The 21,839-nt window shown below is 39.8% G+C and overlaps 1 protein-coding gene across 1 annotated transcript in view; it reads left to right on the forward strand.

Moving 5' to 3' along the window:
• Positions 1-21,592, forward strand: part of cica (capicua transcriptional repressor a) — a 34,266-nt gene extending 12,674 nt beyond the window's left edge. The window contains exons 6-22 of the mRNA XM_029845622.1: positions 340-439; positions 525-707; positions 2,314-2,440; positions 2,621-2,787; positions 4,653-4,764; positions 5,071-5,153; positions 6,056-6,230; positions 7,310-7,443; positions 8,402-8,562; positions 9,136-9,379; positions 9,621-9,885; positions 15,561-15,709; positions 16,529-16,647; positions 17,220-17,383; positions 17,929-18,072; positions 18,151-18,270; positions 18,564-21,592. Coding sequence (XP_029701482.1) covers positions 340-439; positions 525-707; positions 2,314-2,440; positions 2,621-2,787; positions 4,653-4,764; positions 5,071-5,153; positions 6,056-6,230; positions 7,310-7,443; positions 8,402-8,562; positions 9,136-9,379; positions 9,621-9,885; positions 15,561-15,709; positions 16,529-16,647; positions 17,220-17,383; positions 17,929-18,072; positions 18,151-18,270; positions 18,564-18,826 — 2,710 coding nt within the window. The 3' untranslated portion in view covers positions 18,827-21,592. The remainder of the gene's footprint in view (positions 1-339; positions 440-524; positions 708-2,313; positions 2,441-2,620; positions 2,788-4,652; positions 4,765-5,070; positions 5,154-6,055; positions 6,231-7,309; positions 7,444-8,401; positions 8,563-9,135; positions 9,380-9,620; positions 9,886-15,560; positions 15,710-16,528; positions 16,648-17,219; positions 17,384-17,928; positions 18,073-18,150; positions 18,271-18,563) is intronic.
• The last annotated feature ends 247 nt before the right edge of the window (positions 21,593-21,839 follow it).

Below are 21,839 nucleotides of genomic sequence, written 5' to 3' on the forward strand. Positions count from 1 at the left end.
TGTCTTTGGTGTGTTTTTCTTTTTTTATTTCTCAAATTGTTGCCTTCATGATTTCAGAGTATTTGATTATAAAAAAGCAGAATAAATGCAGAGGTTTTTATGCTTCACTTTAACTTACAGTATAAATGTCCAATCTTTCAAAATCCTTAAAATGCCAGACAGTAGTTACAAATACTGTAACTTCATGGGAAGCCTGACCTAAAACCACAATTACATGGCAAAAAATATTATCCTGAATCATTCAATTGAACACAATTCTGTGAGATTGCTCCAGTCTTAAATTTCCCTTTTCAAACTTCCCCTTTCATGTGTACTCATGCTTTTACATGTGCTTCATAGGTTCTCTCCAGGTATAGGCAATGAATCGGTCCCCTCTTGTGGTCCCATGAAAAGGCGCACACAGTCACTTAGTGCCCTGCCTAAAGATGGAGACAGAAAGGTCGATCCACTATTACAATCAATCGTAAAATAACTTTAAGTAATGTCTACTACTCACCTTCTTTCCTCTTCTACCTACTACCCAGAGGGAGAAAGACCATATCCGCCGTCCAATGAATGCGTTCATGATCTTCAGCAAACGCCACCGTGCCCTTGTGCACCAGCGACATCCAAACCAGGACAATCGGACAGTCAGCAAGATTCTGGGGGAATGGTGGTATGCTTTGGGGCCCAATGAGAAGCAGCAGTACCACGATCTTGCCTTCCAGGTTTGGATTCTATTATTGAAATAGTTTAATTTGCTCTAAATTTCTTCAGTGTACTAATATTGATGAAAATAAATACCAATTTCTTTCACTCACCATCACTGACATTAAGAGGGAATGTACCGTAATTTCCGGACTATAAGCCGCTACTTTTTTCCTACACTTTAAACACTGCGCTTATTCTATTTATGTTTTTTTTTTGTGGCGCACAATTACAACTACTGTGAATCAGTCATTTTTACTAACCCTCATCAACGTGGAAAATACTAGAAGAAAAGCATATGATGCGACTTTTAAGTTAAAAGCGATCACTTTGGCGGTTGAAGAAGGAAATAGAGCTGCCACGTGTAATCTTGGCATACATTACGGTAATCAATGGCGAGAAGGTGGAGACGCCCGCCTGAAGAACTGCTCGAAAGCAAAAAGACGACAAAAGCTTTTAGAAGTAAACATCGCAAGTGGCCCGAGCTTGAAAACGTTCTGGAAGACTGGGTGAACACACAGAGAACAGGCGGCCGCGGTGTTTCCGCTGTACAAATCAGACTGAAGGCAAAAGCAATCGCCACCGCCATGAAAATATAAGATTTTAGAGGTGGGCCATCGGGGTTTTAGATTGTTCATTGTTTGAGTAAAAAAGCATAAACCACGTAATTTGTGTGTAGCTGATACAAATGTATATTTCAAGGTAGCTGCATCACAGACACCGTTAGAAAAAAAAGCATTTACTGGTAGAATATATTTGTTTATGTTGCTAAGCAGATTAAGTTAAAAGAAAAGTTAAAAAATCCTGACGTGATAAAATTTGGATTTAAGGTCTCTGTATAAACATACAAGTGAAAAGAGTGGCAGTTGTTTCTTACCTGTCTGTCACTCGCCAGTGACTCGTCTCTTACGGTAAGAAAAACATATACCGGTACTGAATGTTTTCGATCTAATTTTTCATATTACTTCGTGGGATACCTGCGGCTTAAAATCTGGTGCGGCTTGTATAAGTACAAAATTGATTTTCTTTCTAAAATTAGATTATGTGGCTTTTAATCAGGTGCGCTCTGTAGTCCGGAAATTACGGTAACTAGTACAGTAGAGGTGTATTTCCTACAGAGTCATGTTGGACCAGCATTAACAATCCTCATCCAAGTCATAAGAATAATTTGTACATGAACACTATATTCATCCTCTTCTGGAAGTGAATAAAGACCAGAAAACCAAATGAAAATGTTTAAAGTCATCATTAGAATGTAATTATATTTTCTCCCAAAACCTTATCTTTGAAGATTTACTTTTTTTTTCTCATGCAATTCTTACACATTCTGAAGTCCGACTGAGTTTTTTTAATATATTTCAGACTAAAATAGTTTGGTAAGAATTCCAGACACAATGAATTGGGTTTTTCTCAAAGCTACAATATTATGTTTTTGTTTTGTCTTGATGTTGATGCCCTCAACATTCTTTCTTGTAAGTACTCTCCAGTCTTAAGGTCGAACAATTACCCTTAATCTATAGGAAGGTTGTGCATTTGCCTTTTGTTTTTTCAATTAACAAAAAGTCAACAATTTTACAAGCAAGGAAATGCAGAAAATACACAAAACCTCTGATTACTGTTTTCCAGGTGAAAGAGGCCCACTTTAGAGCACATCCAGACTGGAAGTGGTGCAATAAGGACCGTAGAAAGTCCCTTTCAGAGGGCCGTGGGACACCAAAAGAACAACGACAGAGGAGCATGTCGGAAAGTATAGGTATGTGCATGTGTGTATGCTGATTGGTGCTGATAATCAACAGTTTTTCTAACCAAAATATTTAGATGCATTGTTACCTTGACTGAATTTAATTTTGAGGTTTTTAAATTGTTGGTTTTTTTCCTAGGCAATATTTGGAAATTATATCTCAGCTGAAACTAATTTCACAACATTTTCCAGATCCTCATTCTGAGTCTCAGATGACTGAGGGTAAGGGAGGAGCTTCAGGTTGGTCTGGGCGATTAGAGCAGCAAGGAGAGCTTGGGCAGCGTCACCGTCCCCGAGCTTTTTCTCAGAGTGCTGTACACACCCTGGAGCAAAGGGAGAAGGAGAGAGACCCAGAGAAGGTGGGAGGTTTTTGAGAGACTCTTGAGATCCCAAGTCATTGGAGTGCTGCGCATTGTTGAGCATGTTTCACCTCTAGCACCAAACATCTAAGCAATAACAACACATTTATTGACTTAAGAAACTTGTTAAGAAAAACAGAATCCAGACACAACCAACTGAAATTACTTTTACTTTGTGTGTGTGTGTGTTAGTGTGAGACTCACTAACTGAACTAATTGGTTGAATTCTTCAGCTGAACATATGCTCCTCAGAATCAGAGGAAATGGACTGTGTTCTGTGTGTAAGGGCTTAAACTGTTGATGTTAAAAAACCCATTCATTGTTTTAAAGGAACTCAGGCCTCAGTTTAAAAGGTTTCACTTTTAATCTTTCAAGGTGTGAGTCTTTGATGTTTTACGGCTAAGCACAGAGAGGTTTGCTGCATGGATGTCTTGTTTCTGAACACAGCTGTATATTCCTGAATGCTTTGATAATTCAAATATTACTTGTGTTTGAAGCATTCCTCTGAGGTTCTTTGCTGTAGCTATAGATTCATGTAAAAAGCTGAAGATCATTGTAGTTTTTCCTTTCACCACGTCATTGTATATCGAATCATCCCACATGTAACACCTGCGTGGTTGTTTAAAAAGGTCACTGCTGCACACTGCTGTGTGTGTGTGTGTGTGTGTGTGTGTGTGTGTGTGTGTGTGTGTGAGTGAGTGAGTGAGTGAGTGAGAGAGAGAGAGAGAGAGAGATTGAGTGCCTGGTGTATTTCAGAAGTGTGTATATATAGAAGCATACACATATGTACCGAAATTTCCGGACTATAAGCCGCTACTTTTTTCCTACACTTTAAACACTGCGGCTTATTCTACGGTGCAGCTTATTTATGTTTTTTTTTGTGGTGCACTGTCACAACTATTGTGAATCAGTCATTTTTACTAACCCTCATCAACGTGGAAAATACTAGAAGAAAAGCATATGATGCGACTTTTAAGTTAAAAGCGATCACTCTGGCTGCCGCGTGTAATCTTGGCATTACGGTAATCAATGACGAGTAGGTGGGGGCGCCAGCATAAAGAACTCATCCAAAGCAAAAAAGACGACAAAAGCTTTTAGACGTAAACATCGCAGGTGGCCCAAGCATGAAAGCTTTCTGGAAGACTGGGTGAACACACAGAGAGCAGGCGGCCGCGGTGTTTCCGCTGTACAAATCAGACTGAAGGCAAAAGCAATCGCCACCGCCATGAAAATAGAAGATTTTAGAGGTGGGCCATCGGGGTTTTAGATTGTTCAGTGTTTGAGTAAAAAAGCATAAACCACGTAATTTGTGTGTAGCTGATACAAATGTATATTTCAAGGTAGCTGCATTACAGACACCGTTAGAAAAAAAAAAGCATTTACCGCTACAATATACTGTATTTGTTTATGTTGCTAAACGGATTAAATTAAAAGAAAAGTTAAAAAATCCTGACGTGATAAAAAATTGGATTTAAGGTCTCTGTATAAACATACAAGTGAAAAGAGTGGCAGTTGTTTCTTACCTCTCTGTTATTCATCAGTGACTCGTCTCTTACGGTAATAAAAACATCTACCGGTACTGAATGTTTTTTCATATTACTACGTGGGATACCTGCGGCTTAAAATCTGGTGCGGCTTGTATAAGTACAAAATTGATTTTCTTTCTAAAATTAGATTATGCGGCTTTTAATCAGGTGCTCCCTGTAGTCCGGAAATTACGGTATGTACTATATGTATGTGTACACACACAGACACACACGCACACACACGCATAAAATGCATTAGGCACAGAAGCACGTAAAACACAACGACAGTAGTCCAGGATACCTGTAAATATTTTTTTCTTCTTTTCTTCTCCTTGTTAGGGGGAGTGCACAGGTGTGTTTGTCCAGAATCCCCTACCTACTTGTGAGGATGTGAATAGTGATGACGAGCGCATGGTCATTTGTGAGGAAGAGGGAGATGATGATGTCATGGGTGAGTAATTTAATAGGAACTGTTGTCAAATTATGGGCAGTTTCAGAATTCTGTACCCACAGAATATTTAGCTTCCAAAAATGAGCAGTAGGAGTGATATTGAAAAGAATATCAAATTTCTTTCTAGCTTAGACCTCAATGTTCTACATTTATAAGCATCATAATCCAAGCAAGTGCTTGCATCTCCTGCTTCTTTGGCTCCCCCCCACAATCCAAAGACTAATTTGCTTGTGCATGGTAAAGTGATTTTCCCATTCCTTGTTCCCTGGTTGGTTGAGTCTCACCTATGATGTCCATTTTAATCAGAGGATTCCTGTCCAGAAGGCTCTATTGACCTCAAGTGTAAAGAGAGAGTGACAGACAGTGAAGAGGATGAGCCGTATATAAAGGTAACCACTTTGATAATCTGTTCTAATTAAACTTTAAACAACAGTTGTGATGTGGTTTGAGTTTCGTGATTTTTTTTCAGTCTCATTGTCTCAATATATTAATTAAATAGTTGAAATCCTTTAAGTTCCCCAGCATTAATTAGGAATTAGAATTCTTGTCTCGTCTTCTTCTTTACCGCTTTATCCCTTTCGGGGTCAATGGTGCACACATATGGACGAAGGCAGGTCCACCGCTTGATGAGTTGCCATTTCATCTCAGGGCCCTATTTGCATTTGTATGTTCAGTACCTTGCTCAAGGGTACCTTGGCAGTGCTCTGAAGGTGTTCTTGCACCTTCCCCTACTACCAGAACACCCTTCAAGTTTTGTCCACATTGGGGCTCAAACCGGGAGCCCTCTGCTTCTCAGCAGACGCCCTCAAATTAGATTTCCAATCAGAAACTACATCTGTGAGAAATTACATCATAAAAAAAACAAGAATTCTAACAAGATTTTCACCCCTTTACAACCAGATTTATATATAATTATATTTAAAAATATAATTATTTGTGATTCAGTGTTTAAGCAGATGGTAAATGCAGCAGCAATTGTTAAATTGAACTTTATGATACCATAATAAATTTAGGTATAAAGTAAATTAGCAACAAAAGGCAGTAATGCACAAGATATTAATAAAACAGGTTTCTATGTAGATATCCAAAAGGTATGAAGCAGCATTGGAGAAACACTATGTTGGACACATTCTAAATAGAAGCGGTTTCAGGAAAATTGAATGACAATTGGGATTATGAAATTGTTGAAAATCATTGAAAATTGACTCAGTTTCATGTACCTGTCCTTTTGTGAATTAATGAACTAAAGGAGCAACTATTTTGTTCATTTTCTTGTTTCTTTTTACTACAGCAAGGATTCCAACCAGTGGCTCGTTCTTCTCACTCTTCCTCTCCCTCTGAATTCAGCTCAGCTAAAGGAAATGAAGGAGGAGGTGGAGAAAGTAGTGATGAGGACTCTGAAAGGAAGACAAAGAGAGCTAACGATGGAGTAGATGGAGGGACGAAAGGAGACGATGCATTTACAGGTAGCGGAGAAGGAGGTGGACAGTGTGACTCCTCTCATTCCATTACAGGCTCCTCACCCAAAACCCAGGGTTTAGGGCTGGAACAGTCGAGTTTGACCCAGTTTCTTGGTACCATCCGTATGGCACCAACTATGGTGACAAACGTGGTAAGACCCATAGCCAGCACACCTATCCCTATTGTCAGCAAACCAGTGGAAGGTGCCATCACCCTCAGCTCCCTCTGCCATGGCAAGAAAGCTACTCTCCTGATTGGAGGAGGCAAACCTCAGCAGCTACCAATTACTGCAGGGGGTGGGTACCTATTCTCGTTTCTATGTCCCTGCCCATTTAGGATATCTGTGGGGGGAAATGGCCTGTTAAATAACCCAGCTATGAGAACTGCCTACCAAGAGCAGCAACTGGCCCCATAGCCACACGAACAGATTCCTTTACCTGTCCCATGCCCACCCCCTCCCTCAATTCTATGCTAGCTGACTTCTGGTACTGCCTGCCTGGAACGAAATCTTCTTTCCCTCAACTCACCCACCAAAAAACAGTTTTGTTGAGCATCAGTGCTGCCCAGTTCAATGGCATTCATTTAGGGGCAGGAAACTGCAACCTTGGAACAGAGGTGAGACAGAGCAGCAATTGGCTGAAAAATAAACTTGTTGATTTAATGCAATACTGAAAGCAGTTAGCTCTATTTACTTCATATTTTTGCATCTTTCAATATTTAGGGGCCTGTAAAAGCATTGCTAATTGGATTGATATAACATAACGTAACATTTGGAGAATTGGCATTGAAATGAGTGCTGTTTGCTAGTGGTTGCTTGTCAGACACAACAAAATGTTGTTCTATCATGTTTTTCTCTTCCTCTCTCTCTCTCTCTCTGGATTTTCTCTCGCTCTCTCTCTCCCTCTCTATCTATCCATCTATTTTATTGTGTCTCCACCTACTCACTGCTCCCTTTCTGTTTTCATTTTGATTGTCTATTATCTAAGTGTATCATTACAAATGCTTGCTGGTTTAACTTTACCCCCCTCTCTCCCTCCCTCTATCTCTCTCTGTCCCTCTCTCTTTCTATTTCTTCCTCCTATAGTTCAAACACAGTCTCCAGTCTTGCAGAGCAACATGTTGGTTCCCATGGCAACAGGGTCTACTCCTCCTCACCCTTCGATTTCCCTTGTTGCGCCACCCCTTCCTGTGCAAAATGGACCCACTACAGCAAGCAAAGTAATAATGTTTACATTAGAACCAAAACAAGTACTAACAAACAGATTTCAAAAGAATAGAAAATACCATCCTATGTGCCAAAGAGTCTAAAGTAGTTAAATGTGCAACAGACAAAAAGACAAGATGGAAATGACACTATTGTAATTATGCAGGTAACAATTATAGGGATTCTTTAAAGAGTTTTGGTATTCATTTTCTTCTGAAAAAATGTTAAGCAGTTATAGAAAATGACCATGTGGTTTTTACTCACATATTTTTCCACATTACTTATGGAGATAACATTCAGTAGTTGGCCATCCCATGAAGCATTATTGTTGGTGTATTGCTGCTACTAGCAGTCTGAGTATTAGCAAAGTTAAGATAAAAATTACCATTTAAATATGATGATCAATTTGTTTTTAGGTGAGTGATCAAATGCAAATGCAAATCTTGGAGTAGTAAATGTGGTACATATTTTTCTGTCAGGATCCGCTTTGACCTGGGTGCAGTATTAAATGTGGTAGCAGTAAATGAATAGTGCCCTTTTGCTCAGAGGAATCTTAGCCCATTTCTTTCTACAACAGCTTTAGTAGTATTTGGTCTCTATTTGGTCTTGTCATTAGATTAAGAAGAAGTTTGACTTGTTGGTTCAAAACCAACTTTGTTTCCCTGTTTTAAGCATTTCTTGAAAAAAATACTGTTTGGGTTAGTGTTTATTTAATACAAAATACAACTCAATTACAATTAATTTAAATTAAAAATAAATTTTCCTGATTGGTTCAAATCACAAAATATTTTTCATCAGCCATTCTACAACGAATTAAAAAAAAAAACCTTTGTTAAATTTTCTAAATAAATCTTAAAAGACTGTACTTTTCGTTTGCTGCATTGTTAAATTCACACAGCTGTTGATCTGTGGTTAGTGACTTTGCAGTTGTGCTGCTTTCTGTTTTATTACCTGTTTGTGTTGTTCCCAAAGATTATTCAGCTCACTCCCATGCCAGTGGTCCAGACAAATGTTCACACTAATGGTGCAACAACAGTGCATTCTGGGAGCTCCTTTCCTGTTTCCATGGCAACGGTAATGGCTCCGGGTGCAGCGCCCCCACAGACTGTTCTTCTGACCTCGCCTCCCACCAGGTCAGTAACACCTGAAACGCAACTTTTTTATCCATGTTTTTAATTCACTGTTACTGCTGTGGCTGATTATTGACTTACGAGACCTATTGAATTACAGGTGATATATATTTCTTCATTCACAATTAAAATAAAATGAAGAAAAACACTTTTGTTTGTCAAACAGGATTTTGCCCTCGCATTTTTTGCAATAAAAAAGACATTTTAGTTGGTTTAAAAAGAAGAAGAGGCAAACCAAAAAAATATTGTTTTTTTTTTTTTATTTGGGGTGGACTATTAATCTTTTCTTTGGATTAATACTGTAGAAAGAAACAGGAATCATGAGGTCAGTAGAGAAATAACAGTGAACTCAGTTTGAACCTGGGTCAGCTTAGGGAAGAATTCTGCTCATAGGGAACATTGAAGACAATTCATTTCAAATACATTTCTCTTGTCTACTGTATCTAAGTAAAATATTTTATCAGCGCTTCTTACCATATTTTTACAGCCATTTATAATCAGTTTAGTAAAAGAATGAAACAGCAACATTATGTAGTTTAACTTATTTCTTTTCCTGCTCCTCTTTATGTCCTTTAGAATCACCTATGTCCAGTCTGCCCCAGGAGTTACCACGGCAACACCACAACAGTCCACCACTGCTTCAGATGCAGCCTATCTCCCATCATCTGTCACAACTCTGGGCTTTACTGCCATCGCCCCAGCTGGACAAACGCTGGTCCAACCTATCGTTGGGCAGCCACCATTGTTAGCTCCAGCCCTGCCAATAACCTGCCATTCACATACCTCTCCAGGTCAGACCGCAGGGGCCGTTGCTCGGCAGGTAAACACCACCAGGAAGGGTGTACCTTGTATCATTTACCTTACATAAAAATCATACAAAGTATACAATTGTGTTAGATATTAAAAAAAAAAAAAAAAAGCACTGGGTTGCCAGCTCCTACATTTTTCTTTTTGCCCAAAAGCTATTTATGCTTTTGAAGTTGAATACTCTTTTTACCTTAATAGATCTAAAACAAAAAAGAAAGTAAAGTATTAAATCTGTTGGCTATTTTATCTCGCAGGTACTGACTGCCATCTATCCGACACCAGTTGCTACTGGAGTGGTCTCCATGACAACTGTGCCACCCGCTGTAGCTGCCCCAGCACAAGACATTATCAGAGGACCCTCTCTAGATGGCTCAACTGTGGCACCTCCTCAAGCTCATTTGGCTTTAGAGGTGAAGAAAGAAAGACATCCAGACAGACAGGCTGAGGATGAAGGATACGGAGCGTCCAACGGTGTTGCCAGGCCCCCGTCGGTCACGTGTACACTTAATACCATAGCAGGTAACGTTCTGTACTGATTGATTGCCTTACAGAAACCATGTTCGGGGTATAAGGCTACATGCCCTGATAAAATACCATATTTTAAAAAAATTATGCCAGTACACAGTTTTCCGAACTTAATTTCAATTGAAAAATCAAATGAAAATCTCAAAGGGGATGAAAAATAAAAACTAAAACAGTATGTTTGCATCAAGCCTATTATATATTTTACAAGAACCGAGAAATTTGTTGTTCGCTGTGAGAACAAAGTCACAGGCCGGAGTTGCGAATTCTCACAGCCTGATTTCGACATCATCACCAGGACAGAACTTTTTTCTGCCTGGTGTTTGGAAACTATTTTGCGATGGTCAGAAATCCTGATTGAGCATGGTTAACGCAGAAAAGCAGAAATACTAAAAAACACATTGTGACACACAAACAGGTAAAATTTATGGAAAGAAGCAGTCCAAATGTAGTTGTTTAAAGAGAAGTGAGAAAAGTTGTGTATAGACTTTTTATATATGAAGAGTGTGTGATGTGCTCTGCAGTAGGAGGGCCTTGCTGCAGGAGTTTAGTTTATTTACAGGAGCTGACATTAAGGAATCCTGTTCATTTCAAATATTTATTTCACTGACAACAGTAGTCCAGCCAGAAAATTCTCACTTGAAATGTGGCAGCCCACAAGTAATGTTAATGTTAACATTTTGTGTCTTGTGCTTATTTGCGCCACCTTCCACCTATCTCTTAATCACAAAGTCACACACCCAGGTTGACAGTTACTCTGAGTTGCAGCTATGAATGCTTTGGATCCCAAACACCTGACGTTTCTAAACCTAAAGGGTCTCATTATGATTCCTGAATATGTCTTGACAAACTCAGAATGAAAACAAGGATCTGTAAAGGACATAGGTCGTCAGTCAGAATTAACATAGAGTCGGTGTGCAGCTGTGCAAAAACGAGCATTCTCTGGTCCCCTCCCCAATCTGGCCAGCGATGAAATGTTTAGCCGCATGTCATCGCTTTGTCGCTGGTTGTCACGGTGGTTCCCCCGAAAACCAGGTGGCCTTTATAAACAATTGGAGCACTTTTTGGGGAAAACCTAGTCTGATTAGGAGAGATGGTGTCCATCCCACACGGGATGGTGCCTCTCTCATTTCTAGTAATTTGGCTAATTTTATTAGACCCAAAGTGACCTGACAATCCAGGGTCAGAGATCAGGATGCATCACCCATCTGAACTGGAAGGCAGAAAAGCCACTTCTGTTTGTAGTTGTATATCGGCCCCCTGCAGGGCCACATTCAGAGTTCCTGTCTGAGTTCTCTGATTTCTTATCTGACTTGGTCCTTAGAACGGACAAAGTCATTATCATTGGAGACTTTAATATCCATGTAGATGTTGTAAATGGCAGCTTTAGAAATTGCTTCATTTCATTACTGGAGTCAGTTGGTTTCCTCCAGCAGATAAACCAACCAACTCATCTAGTTCTGATCTAGTTCTGACTTATGGTGTTGAGGTAGAACATGTGTCAGTGTTCCCTCAGAACCCACTCCTTTCAGATCATTCTTTGATCTCTTTTACATTTATGATTAAGGATTCTTCTATGCTCAGAGCACAGTCTTACTATAGCAGATGTCTTTCAGATAATGCTGTAGCCAAGTTTAAGGAAGTGATCCCTGTGCTAATCCCAGGACCACTGTGTGTTTCCCCAGGGATCAATCATTATAATCTTAGCCCTGCTGAGGTTGACTCTGTTGCTGAAGGTGCAGCAACCTCATTGAGAATCACGCTTGATTCTGTTGCCCCCTGAAAAAGAAAATAGTAAATCAGAGGAGGTGTGCCCCCTGGTATAATTCACTTATCAGGACCCTCAAGCAGAAAGTGCAAAGACTAGAAAGGAAGTGGCATTCTTGTAAAATAGACAGCTATCATGTAGCCTGGAAAGACTGTCTATTAGTTTATAAAAAGGCCCTCCGTAAGGCTAGAACAGCTTATTTTTCTTCTTTAATTGAGGAAAATAAGAACAACCCCAGGTTTCATTTCAGCACTGTGGCCAAATTAACCAAGAGTCACAGTGTTTTAGATCCACGTATCCCTTCTTCCCTTAGTGGTGAAGACTTTATGAGCTTCTTCACTGATAAAGTTCTAGCTATCAGAGAAAAAGCTAACCAGGCCATCCCAACAACTGGACCATCACCAGACGTGCTGACTGTGGGAACATACAGGTTCTCCAACGAGTCCTTAAACTCCTTCAGCCCTATATATTTTTCTGACGCGTCTTCGCTAATTCAGAAATCCAAGACCACCACGTGTCTTTTAGATCCCATCCCAACAAACCTGTTGAAGGATGTTTTACCATTGATAGGCAGTTCTGTCCTGAACCAGATCAATTGTTCTTTAGTGACAGGTTATGTACCCCGGTCCTACAAGGTGGCAGTGATTAAGCCATTGCTTAAAAAAACATCACTGGATCCTGATGTATTAGCAAATTATAGGCCGATATCCAACCTTCCTTTTATCTCTAAAGTTCTAGAGAAGGTTGTGGTGACTCAGTTACTGCAGCACCTGCAGAGGAACAGCCTGTTTGAGATGTTTCAGTCAGGCTTTAGAGCTCATCACAGCACAGAAACAGCACTTCTTAAACTTACTAATGATCTTCTTATAGCTTCAGATCATGGACTGGTCTCTATGCTGGTTCTGCTGGACCTCAGTGCTGCTTTTGATACAGTTGATCACAGCATCCTGTTACAGAGACTGGAACATGTGATTGGGATTAAAGGGACAGCACGAGACTGGTTTAGATCATATTTATCTGATAGATACCAGTTTGCTCATGTCCATGGGGTTCCTCAAGGTTCTGTACTTGGACCAATCCTTTTCACCTTGTACATGCTTCCCTTAGGAAATGTTATTCGGCAGCATAGGATAAATTTTCATTGTTATGCTGATGACACTCAGCTTTATCTATCCATGAAACCAGAGGAGACAGAGAAGTTAGTGAAGCTTCAGACCTGTCTTAAAGACATAAAGTCCTGGATGTCTTCAAATTTCCTCCTCCTTAACTCAGGAAAAACTGAGGTCATGGTGTTTGGTCCTGAACCTCTCAGGGATATATTTGATCACATGATCACTTTAGATGGTATGGTATTAACATCTAGTCTCTCTGTGAGGAATCTAGGAGTAACTTTTGACCAAAATCTCTCCTTCAACTTACACATTAAAACAGTCTCTAGAAGTGCCTTTTTTGAGGAACATCACAAAGATCAGGAAGCTACTGACGCAGCATGATGCTGAAAAGTTAGTCCATGCATTTGTTACTTCCAGGCTGGACTATTGTAATTCTTTATTATCAGGGTGCCCAAAATCCTCTTTAAGAAGCCTCCAGCTGATCCAAAATGCTGCAGCCAGAGTTCTGACAGGTATTGATAAAAGAGATCACATAACTCCTGTACTGGCGTCTCTTCATTGGCTGCCCGTTAAATTTAGAATAATTTCAAAACCCTTCTTTTGACCTACAAGGTCCTCAGAGGCCTAGCTCCATCCTACCTGGAGAAGCTAGTGATACCTTATCAGCCCAATAGACCGCTCCGCTCTCAGAATGCTGGTCTACTTGTGGTTCCCAGAGTTTCTAGGAGTAGAATGGGGCGCTGAGCATTTAGCTACCAGCCCCCCCTGCTATGGAACCAGCTCCCTGTCCAGGTACAGGAGGCTGACTCCATCGCTACTTTTAAGATTAGGCTTAAAACCTACCTCTTTGAAAAAGCTTATTGTTACTAATTCTGTAGTTACAGTTATTATCATAGACAGACAAATTATCATACTTATCTCCTTTCCTCCTCCTCATCAAGCAGACTAGTTATGCTGATTCTTGTGTAGTTTTTCTGCTTCCCCCCCCAATCCTTCTGTATTCATTTACAACTATCGCCGCCTTCAGAGCTGCATGATGACCTCTGGCACCACTGACCCGCTGTATAAATAGTGTATTTTTGTGTGTGTTTCTGTGCTCTGTGCCCGTCCTCTCCTCTCCTCTCCTCTCCTCTCCTCTCCTCTCCTCTCCTCTCCTCTCCTCTCCTCTCCTCTCCTCTCCTCTCCTCTCCTCTCCTCTCCTCTCCTCTCCTCTCCTCTCCTCTCCTTCTCCTTCTCCTTCTCCTTCTCCTTCTTCCTCTCCTCTTCCCCTTCCTCTCCCTCTCCCTCTCCCTCTCCCTCTCCCTCTCCCTCTCCTCTCTCTCTACCCAGCCGGCCATCAGCAGGAGGGTCCCCCTACATGAGCCTGGTCCTGCTCAAGCTTCTTCCTGTTAAAGGGGAGTTTCTTGCCACTCTTGCTGGTCTGGGGTTAGGCCCTGGGATTCTGGAAAGCGCCTTGAAACAATTTTGATTGTAAAAGACACTATATAAATAAAGATTGATTTGATTTGATAGGACATGCCTCTGAAAGATGGAGATATCTGAAGGTGGAGAAGAATTCGAAGACTGATGAAGTTGCTAATCTTCTGCTGGACAGGAGAAAGCATTAAGTAGCCAAAATTAACTGACTCGTACCTGTTCAGGTAATTTTGGCTAATTAATGTAGGCACAGACATTGGAAATAGTTTCAGCAGTCAAATAATGTTTTGAATGTTCCTAGATAGGCAACCACCCTGAGTATTTGGGGCTCAATAACTTGCTTAACCGTGGCAGATTAATCACAAATAAGTTTCAGATTAATCACAAATAAATTTCAGCCATTCTCCAAGAATTTTTCTGGCATTTTCTTAGTTGTATCGTACAGAAAAAGCATTTGGGATTCCTCAGATGCTTTGGATGCATCTGAGGAATCTATTGTTGAAATGTCTCAGTCAGGTCAGAGGTGTAAAAGAATTTTCCAAGGCCTTAGATATACGAACGACCACAGACATCAGAAGTGAAGAAATAAGGCACAGCTATGACATCACCAAGGACTGAATGTTCCTCTACAACTGATGAACAGACAAGGGAAAAAAAACGTGAGGGAGGCTTTCGAGTGGTCTACAGCAAGATTAAAAGGGCTGTGGGAATTCCAGGAACAGGGGCCTTAGTTGTGGACAGAATTATGAACAGTTCCACATACCAGCCAATTTTGATTAAAGCCTTCAGGTTTCCTTTAGAAAGAAGAGAGGATGAAGAGGAATTTTAATTTCCAGCACAATGATCCAAAGTGTAGATCTAGATCAACAAAAACATAGCTTTATTAAAATAGTAAAGTTTTGGAATGGTCCAGGCAAAGCCCAAATCTGAATATAGTGTAACATCTGTGGGGTTAGCTGAAAAGGACTGCACATACGATATTATCCCCCCCCCCCACACACACTCACTCTAGACATATTGAGAGAGCTTTTGCACATAAGCAAAATTTACCCATAAGCAGTGCTACAATAAAATAAAAAGGTGCTTCAACAAAGTATTACCTTTCTGTAATTATTTCACCCTTCAAGATTTCTCTGCTTTTGCAATTCAAATTACATGGTCACATTAAAGATGGAAAAAGTTTTGACATCATTTTTCTTGGTCTCATGTTTTACACCAGGACTTTTCATATGCACTATTTTTGGATTGCAGTGTAACTGCAGTGCTCCTAATGAAACAGAATTTTAGAAATACTGCACCTGTTTTTGTCCGATTCTTTCTAAATAAGATATATGAACACAATTCGGTCCAACATTTAATGTAATATTCTGTTTCAGTTAAAAAGGAGGAAGATGTTGGATTGCATGTGAAGAAAGAAAATCTGAGCAGGGAACCCCAATGTGAGATGAAAAAAACAGTGGAAAAAAAAGAAATAATCGAGACAGACAGAGATGATCAGCGTGACCCAGATAACAGCCACAGAGAGGTAAGAAAGGTTATTGTTAGATAAATTCCTACACTGTTGGTTCATTTTACTGGATTGTCCCATGTTCCAAAAGCTCCAAAAGAAATTTCACAACAAAAATATTAGTAGTACATAATTAATATAAACTACAAGATTCAAGTCTTCTGTGGTTTTGTTTTAAAAAAAAAAAGTGTAACCTCCAGTGGAAAGGGACAAGTTATGAGATGCAGTTAAAGACCAATCTGATGGTCCCTCGTGTGTCTTTATTCATAGCCACTTAAAACAAAAAAATATCGCATGTTTGACACACTTTACTTGATGGTTCAGCATTCATGGGCCAAAACAAAGCTTATGATATGCATACTGTACATCATTTATGAATATATGAATAACTGGAAAGGTTGAGTGGGAGCAGGGCTGTTATAGAAAAATGTAATAAATCATTGAATAGAACTAAAATTTAATTCACAACAAAAATGACCTGATAAACGACAAGGCACCGCATATTTATTAGAAGCCTACAAAGACTGAACAGTCAAATGCTGCTTCCACATTAATAATGATGCATTACCTGCAGAAATGAGATATATATGATGGTTTTGTCAATATCCATCTGACATCAACTCAATACATTCACACAGATGTTGACCAATTGCAGTTTAAACCAAAATCATCATCTTCATTTTATCCAACAATCCTTCAGTTCAGGTTTTGTTAACCACTGCTTGATTGTACTTGGTGTCACGGGGTGCTGAACTGTATCTCAGTAGTTCATATTTATCAATATATATTTATTCCAGCCCACTGCAGGGTGACAGATGTTTCTGTCTCTCTTTGCAGACTAATAGTCACTTTCCACCACCAGCAGCCACAAGTTTGGACCTCATTCCCCCTCGTCCTGCAGAAAGAGACCCACTGCCTTCCTCCAAGAAGAAGTTCCGGCCTCCCCCACTTGAGAAGTATGATGCTGGGTTTATTCTAATGAGCCATGTTGATGGACTATCGAAACAATCATATGCTGGAAAAGGCAGACCATAGTTTGGCACAACTGAGCTTACAGCATGTGATGACCTCATTTAAAAAACTGTGTTTAGAGTCAATAATAGTGATATTGTAATTTTTTTCTTTTCATATTCGGAGTAGTATTTGTTATGACTGGCTCTGAAAGTTGCAAGACAATGAAACTGAAACATCAAGATAAATTAAGTATATCTGTATTTATTTACAATCCGGATGCCTGTGTGAGAGAGGAAGAAATGTGCTGGGAGTGAACAGCCCCTTATCTAGGACCAGAAGTCTTTAAGGTTGGGTAGTGGTAAAAGAACATTTTAATCCTAATATAACATCTTATGGTAATTACAATTTTAAAATTCATTTACATTTAAAGATTGAATAGATACATAAAATATTTTAATAGATCTGCAAAATGCTATTTAAATTTAATCTAAACATTGAACTCCAGTGTCATGAACACAATAGCTCTGTGGGATTTTAATCATGCTGTCAACCATTCTGTTTCCCTGTTGTGCAGGAAGCACAATAACGTAGGTGTGGAAACCAATTTTGAGGAGCGTTTTGCGGAGCTTCCAGAATTTAACCCAGAGGAAGTCCTACCTTCACCAACACTGCAGAGTCTGGCCACCTCACCCAGAGCCATCCTGGGAAGCTACCGCAGGAAGAGACGCAACTCCACTGGTGAGACACAGAAAGACTTCCAACCTCCCAAGTGTTTAATCGCTGGAAATACTTGCAACAAAAGAAAACAGATTTTTTACAAAGGGTTTTATTTTTATCTGGAAATTCATGGTTTACGGTATATTCTTGGTTTTTATATCAGTTTCAAACTTACATGTAGCATCTTTCCATTCAGTATTAAATGTAGTAGTTGTAGTAAATTCATATAATTTTGTTCATTGTTGACTGTTCAGAGTAATTTATTATTATTTTATCAATTTATACTCCCCTTCATAGTCTGATGTGAGTGGGGACCTTATGGGTGTGTTTTAATCTTTTGGGTGAGTTTTAATCACCAGGAGAGAGCATTATTCTCACACGTTCAAGTATTAGTATCAGAGTTTTGTTGTCAATATTTGCTAAAGAACCCGTCAATGTGTAGATCACAGAAATTGACTAATGACCTATGGATTATCGGAGTGACTATTCTAAATCTGGGTAAAACTGCCCTAGTCTCACTCACCTTTTTCTCCTTGTTCCATTTTCTTAATATATTGCACGACCAGAGCTGGAAACTTCTGCAGAAGACCCCAGTTCTCCGAGGAGAAAGACCCGTCGTCTCTCCAGCTGCAGCTCAGAACCCAACACTCCAAAGAGTGCCGCCAGGTGCGATGGAGACATCTTCACCTTTGATAGGGCAGGCATGCCAGGTACAGTAGTTGCAGAACAACTCCAAAAGCTCTTGTTGAAAGTGAGTAAAGTAGTATTCTTTTTTCACCTGGACGTAGAAGGAGAGGATCTTCTCGGAGATTTGGACCGGGTTCCCTGCTCATCTCTCCGTCGAACTCTGGACCAGCGCCGGGCTCTAGTTATGCAGCTGTTTCAGGAACATGGCTTCTTTCCCTCAAGTAAACCCTTAGCACACAGTGTGAGATTTAAAAAAAATGTACATATAACAAGGTTTGTCCTCAAACATCGAGTTGTCAAACATGACTGAAGTTCTATATAAATACAGTCCATTGGGGGGGCTGGCTCATCCCAGATAGTACATCAATCATGACCTTTTGCATAATCTTAAAAAAATTGTTTCTCCAAACAGTGATGTACTTAACTGAGTTTCCAGTTTTTACTGACAGTGCTTCCTTCTACCTCCACAATTTTTGCCTTCAGCTTGTCATTGTGTCTCTGTTATCCTCTCCAGCTCAAGCCACTGCTGCCTTCCAGGCTCGTCATTTGGACACCTTCCCCACCAAAGTGTGTCTGCAGCTGAAGATTCGTGAAGTTCGCCAGAAGATCATGCAGACCGCCACTCCTGGGACACATGACTTTGGAACAGCAGGAGATTCCAGCTCCGTCCCTTCCCAGAGCTCCTCAACCAGTCAGTCACCCCACAAGGATGGAGGGACTGAGCAGGAGGGAGACAAGAGCCTGAACACAGAGGAGCCGAAAAGTGAAGGATCCTAAGCTAAAGTGGAAGAAATTAACAAAAAGGAGGAGCAGACCCTGCCGAAAGTTTCAGTATGGAAGCACCAGTAGGAAAGGCACTTGTGGGATCCATTCTTCTACCACTAATCTCCTCTAGACCTGTTCATGAATTTATATTATAATTACTTAAGGCACACTTAATTTGTCTAATCGGACAAGCCACGGGCCTCAAATGTAGACAAATCACAACACAATTCCTCTTTAGTCAAGTGCTTTTCACTCTCAGATACCCTGAATATTTCCCTGGCATTACTTTACCAGGTCTGCTCTCGGCACATTTCTACACTCTACACTGGTTTGTAATTTGACACAGACTCTGTGGCACACGCACACACACGCACACACACACACACAGACAGACATACTTTTACCAAATTAGACTGTTACTCTCGGTCGGCAGCCCACTGAAGCTGCCACCAAGGACCATGACACACAAAGGCACTTTGTCACTTATTGTGCAGATGCAGTTTGATGTTGCCAGCCAGCCCTCAGATGCCATTGACTTGACCTCCTTGTCGCCCTTCCGTTCCTCAGCACAGCGGTCAGGACACAAACACAACCCAGCTGACCTCAAGTAATATTTCACAGCCCCTTGATGCTGCAAGAAAGACAGCACACACCATTCACAGGCACACACACAAACACACACACACACACACACACACACACACACACAGCATAGACATGTGTAGTGTGATCTGACCAAGCCATTGGCCTGCACACATTATAGTGATTGTAGTTAGAAATTGAATGGCTGAAACCTGTTTGAAAGGAGTTGAGTTGTAATGTGACCAATCTTTGCACCTTTAGTTTGAATGGCACAGTCCTTGTTGGTGAGGTGATTATAAATGTCTCTCTGAGCAGGCACCACAAAGAAATTGTGAATAGACTTTTTGATTGGGAAGCTTTTCACATGACATCAACCAGCTCCCAAACCTCAGAAAGCAGCAGAAGAGGAGCCTGGAGGTATTTGGGTTTGAAGGTTCATCACTCACTTTAGGAAGTGGATAAGGACATTGCCAGCACGACAACCTTATCAACAGAGAGAAAAAGTAGACCGACTTTAACATAACTTCTCCAAATCTCCCAGTGGTTATAATATTGCTTTTGTAGTTGTTGCAGTGCAAATAACCAGTTATACTGTGGCCTGTACTTTTTTTCTCTCGTGGTCTGTTGTGTTTCTCTCCAGAATGAAACAATCACAATATCAATACAAAAAAATGTACAAAAAAGAAAAAAAAAGTTTGTAAAAGAAGGGGACAAAATCAGTCTCCCCCTTTTTGAACCATACATAGAGAAGATTCTCCTAATCACCTTTTACTATTTCTGCAATTTCTTGTTAGACCCAGAAGTTGGGGCAGTGGCGTTTCTTTTTAAATATAAACGCTAAAATCAGGTGTTTGCACAATTTGTGCAGTCCCACTCATCTGGGACTGCTAAAAGTATAATCAGGAAAGTATTCTTTTTAGAGGTTGTTTAGAAAAAAAGTTCTCTACGTTACCAAACCAATTTCTATTTTCTTTGCCCAGCCGGCTTCTTTTCAACTCGTTTCTCTCATTTTTTTACCTCACCCACTGACCCCTTCCCTACTGCAAGCATTGTTAGAAAGTGCCCTTAAGCACTGGTCCGGGGTCAAGTGCTATGTAGCTCTAGATGGATCTGGTTAAGGTTAGTTCAGGGAAAGTAGATCCTAGACCAGCTCTGGAGGGCAGTCTCTGGAGCCCTCTCTTCGCTGTCTTGACACTTTATCCTTTCTCGTCAAATGGTGCAATAAAAAAAGAAAACAAAAAAATATATATATACATATATATGAAGCTGTCTATATATATATATATCTATATATAGATATAGATATAGATGTGTATATATATGGGCAAAGTCATTTTAATGGAAAGGCCCTGTGCCATAGATATTGAATAAATGCAGCCAGTCCGTGACACAAATCTGTTGTGATAATCTTTACCTATGGTATAAAACAAGATAATTATACCATCATTGTCATTGTTGAAAAACAAAGGGTATAAATTACTAAAAGTCAAAGACCATTTTTGAATCGCACTTTTTGGCTCTTTGCTAACTTAAGAGTGGGGTAGTCATTATGGGTATCTTTTTGTCTTTATGTATAAAGTTGGATGTCTGAAAAATATATACTGGTATTTCCATATATGTGCATTTAAATCTGTGTTTGGGTGTGTGTATGTTCTGGCACATGCAGGTGGTGTCCCAACACAACCAGCCTCATTTTTTCTTCTCACATCAACATTATCAATAGTGTATTTTCATGTAATTTACATTCTACTCTAGAGGCAGTATTTTTATAGTCACCATGACTATTGTTCACCATCTTGACTGTTAACACCAGTGAATTCAGGATATAAAGTACAGGAAATATATATATATATATATATATATATATATATATATATATATATATTCAGGATATATAATACATAAATACACAGGTAATGGGAAACTGTCAATCATAACTCTTTGAGGTTAAATCTGTTCCATATGCATCTGCATGCCTGGGCAATCTCATGCACACACCCACACAGATCCCTGTGCATACACACGTATGCGTGAAGACTGTATGATTGTGCTTATAAATAAATTGTCTTTACTTTGGAGAAAGAATTTTAGAAAGAGCAAGATGAGTGTTATCTTATAAGCAGGCATGTTGACCATGTGCAATATTTCTAAACAAGAAACAACCTAAATATTGAAAATATTAAAGTTCTAACACAATGTTGTGTGCCCCTTAATTATTTCACAATTCTCATCTGAATGCTGATTGTTTTAACAAGTCCACACTTTTAGAATTGCCAAAAGACGACTGTTATTAGGTTAGGATACCGCTTTCTACCATCTCTCTGCGAATAATTATAAGTAAAACAATCTTTTCCACTGGAACCACCTTGCCTATAGACTATTGGACCCACAAGTCCTTAAAATACAGAGTTTGTACACAAACAGACGTTTTAAGCATCTTAGT

The sequence above is a fragment of the Takifugu rubripes genome, chromosome 12 (genome assembly GCF_901000725.2).
Source record: "Takifugu rubripes chromosome 12, fTakRub1.2, whole genome shotgun sequence".
In the NCBI taxonomy this organism is placed as follows: domain Eukaryota; kingdom Metazoa; phylum Chordata; class Actinopteri; order Tetraodontiformes; family Tetraodontidae; genus Takifugu; species Takifugu rubripes.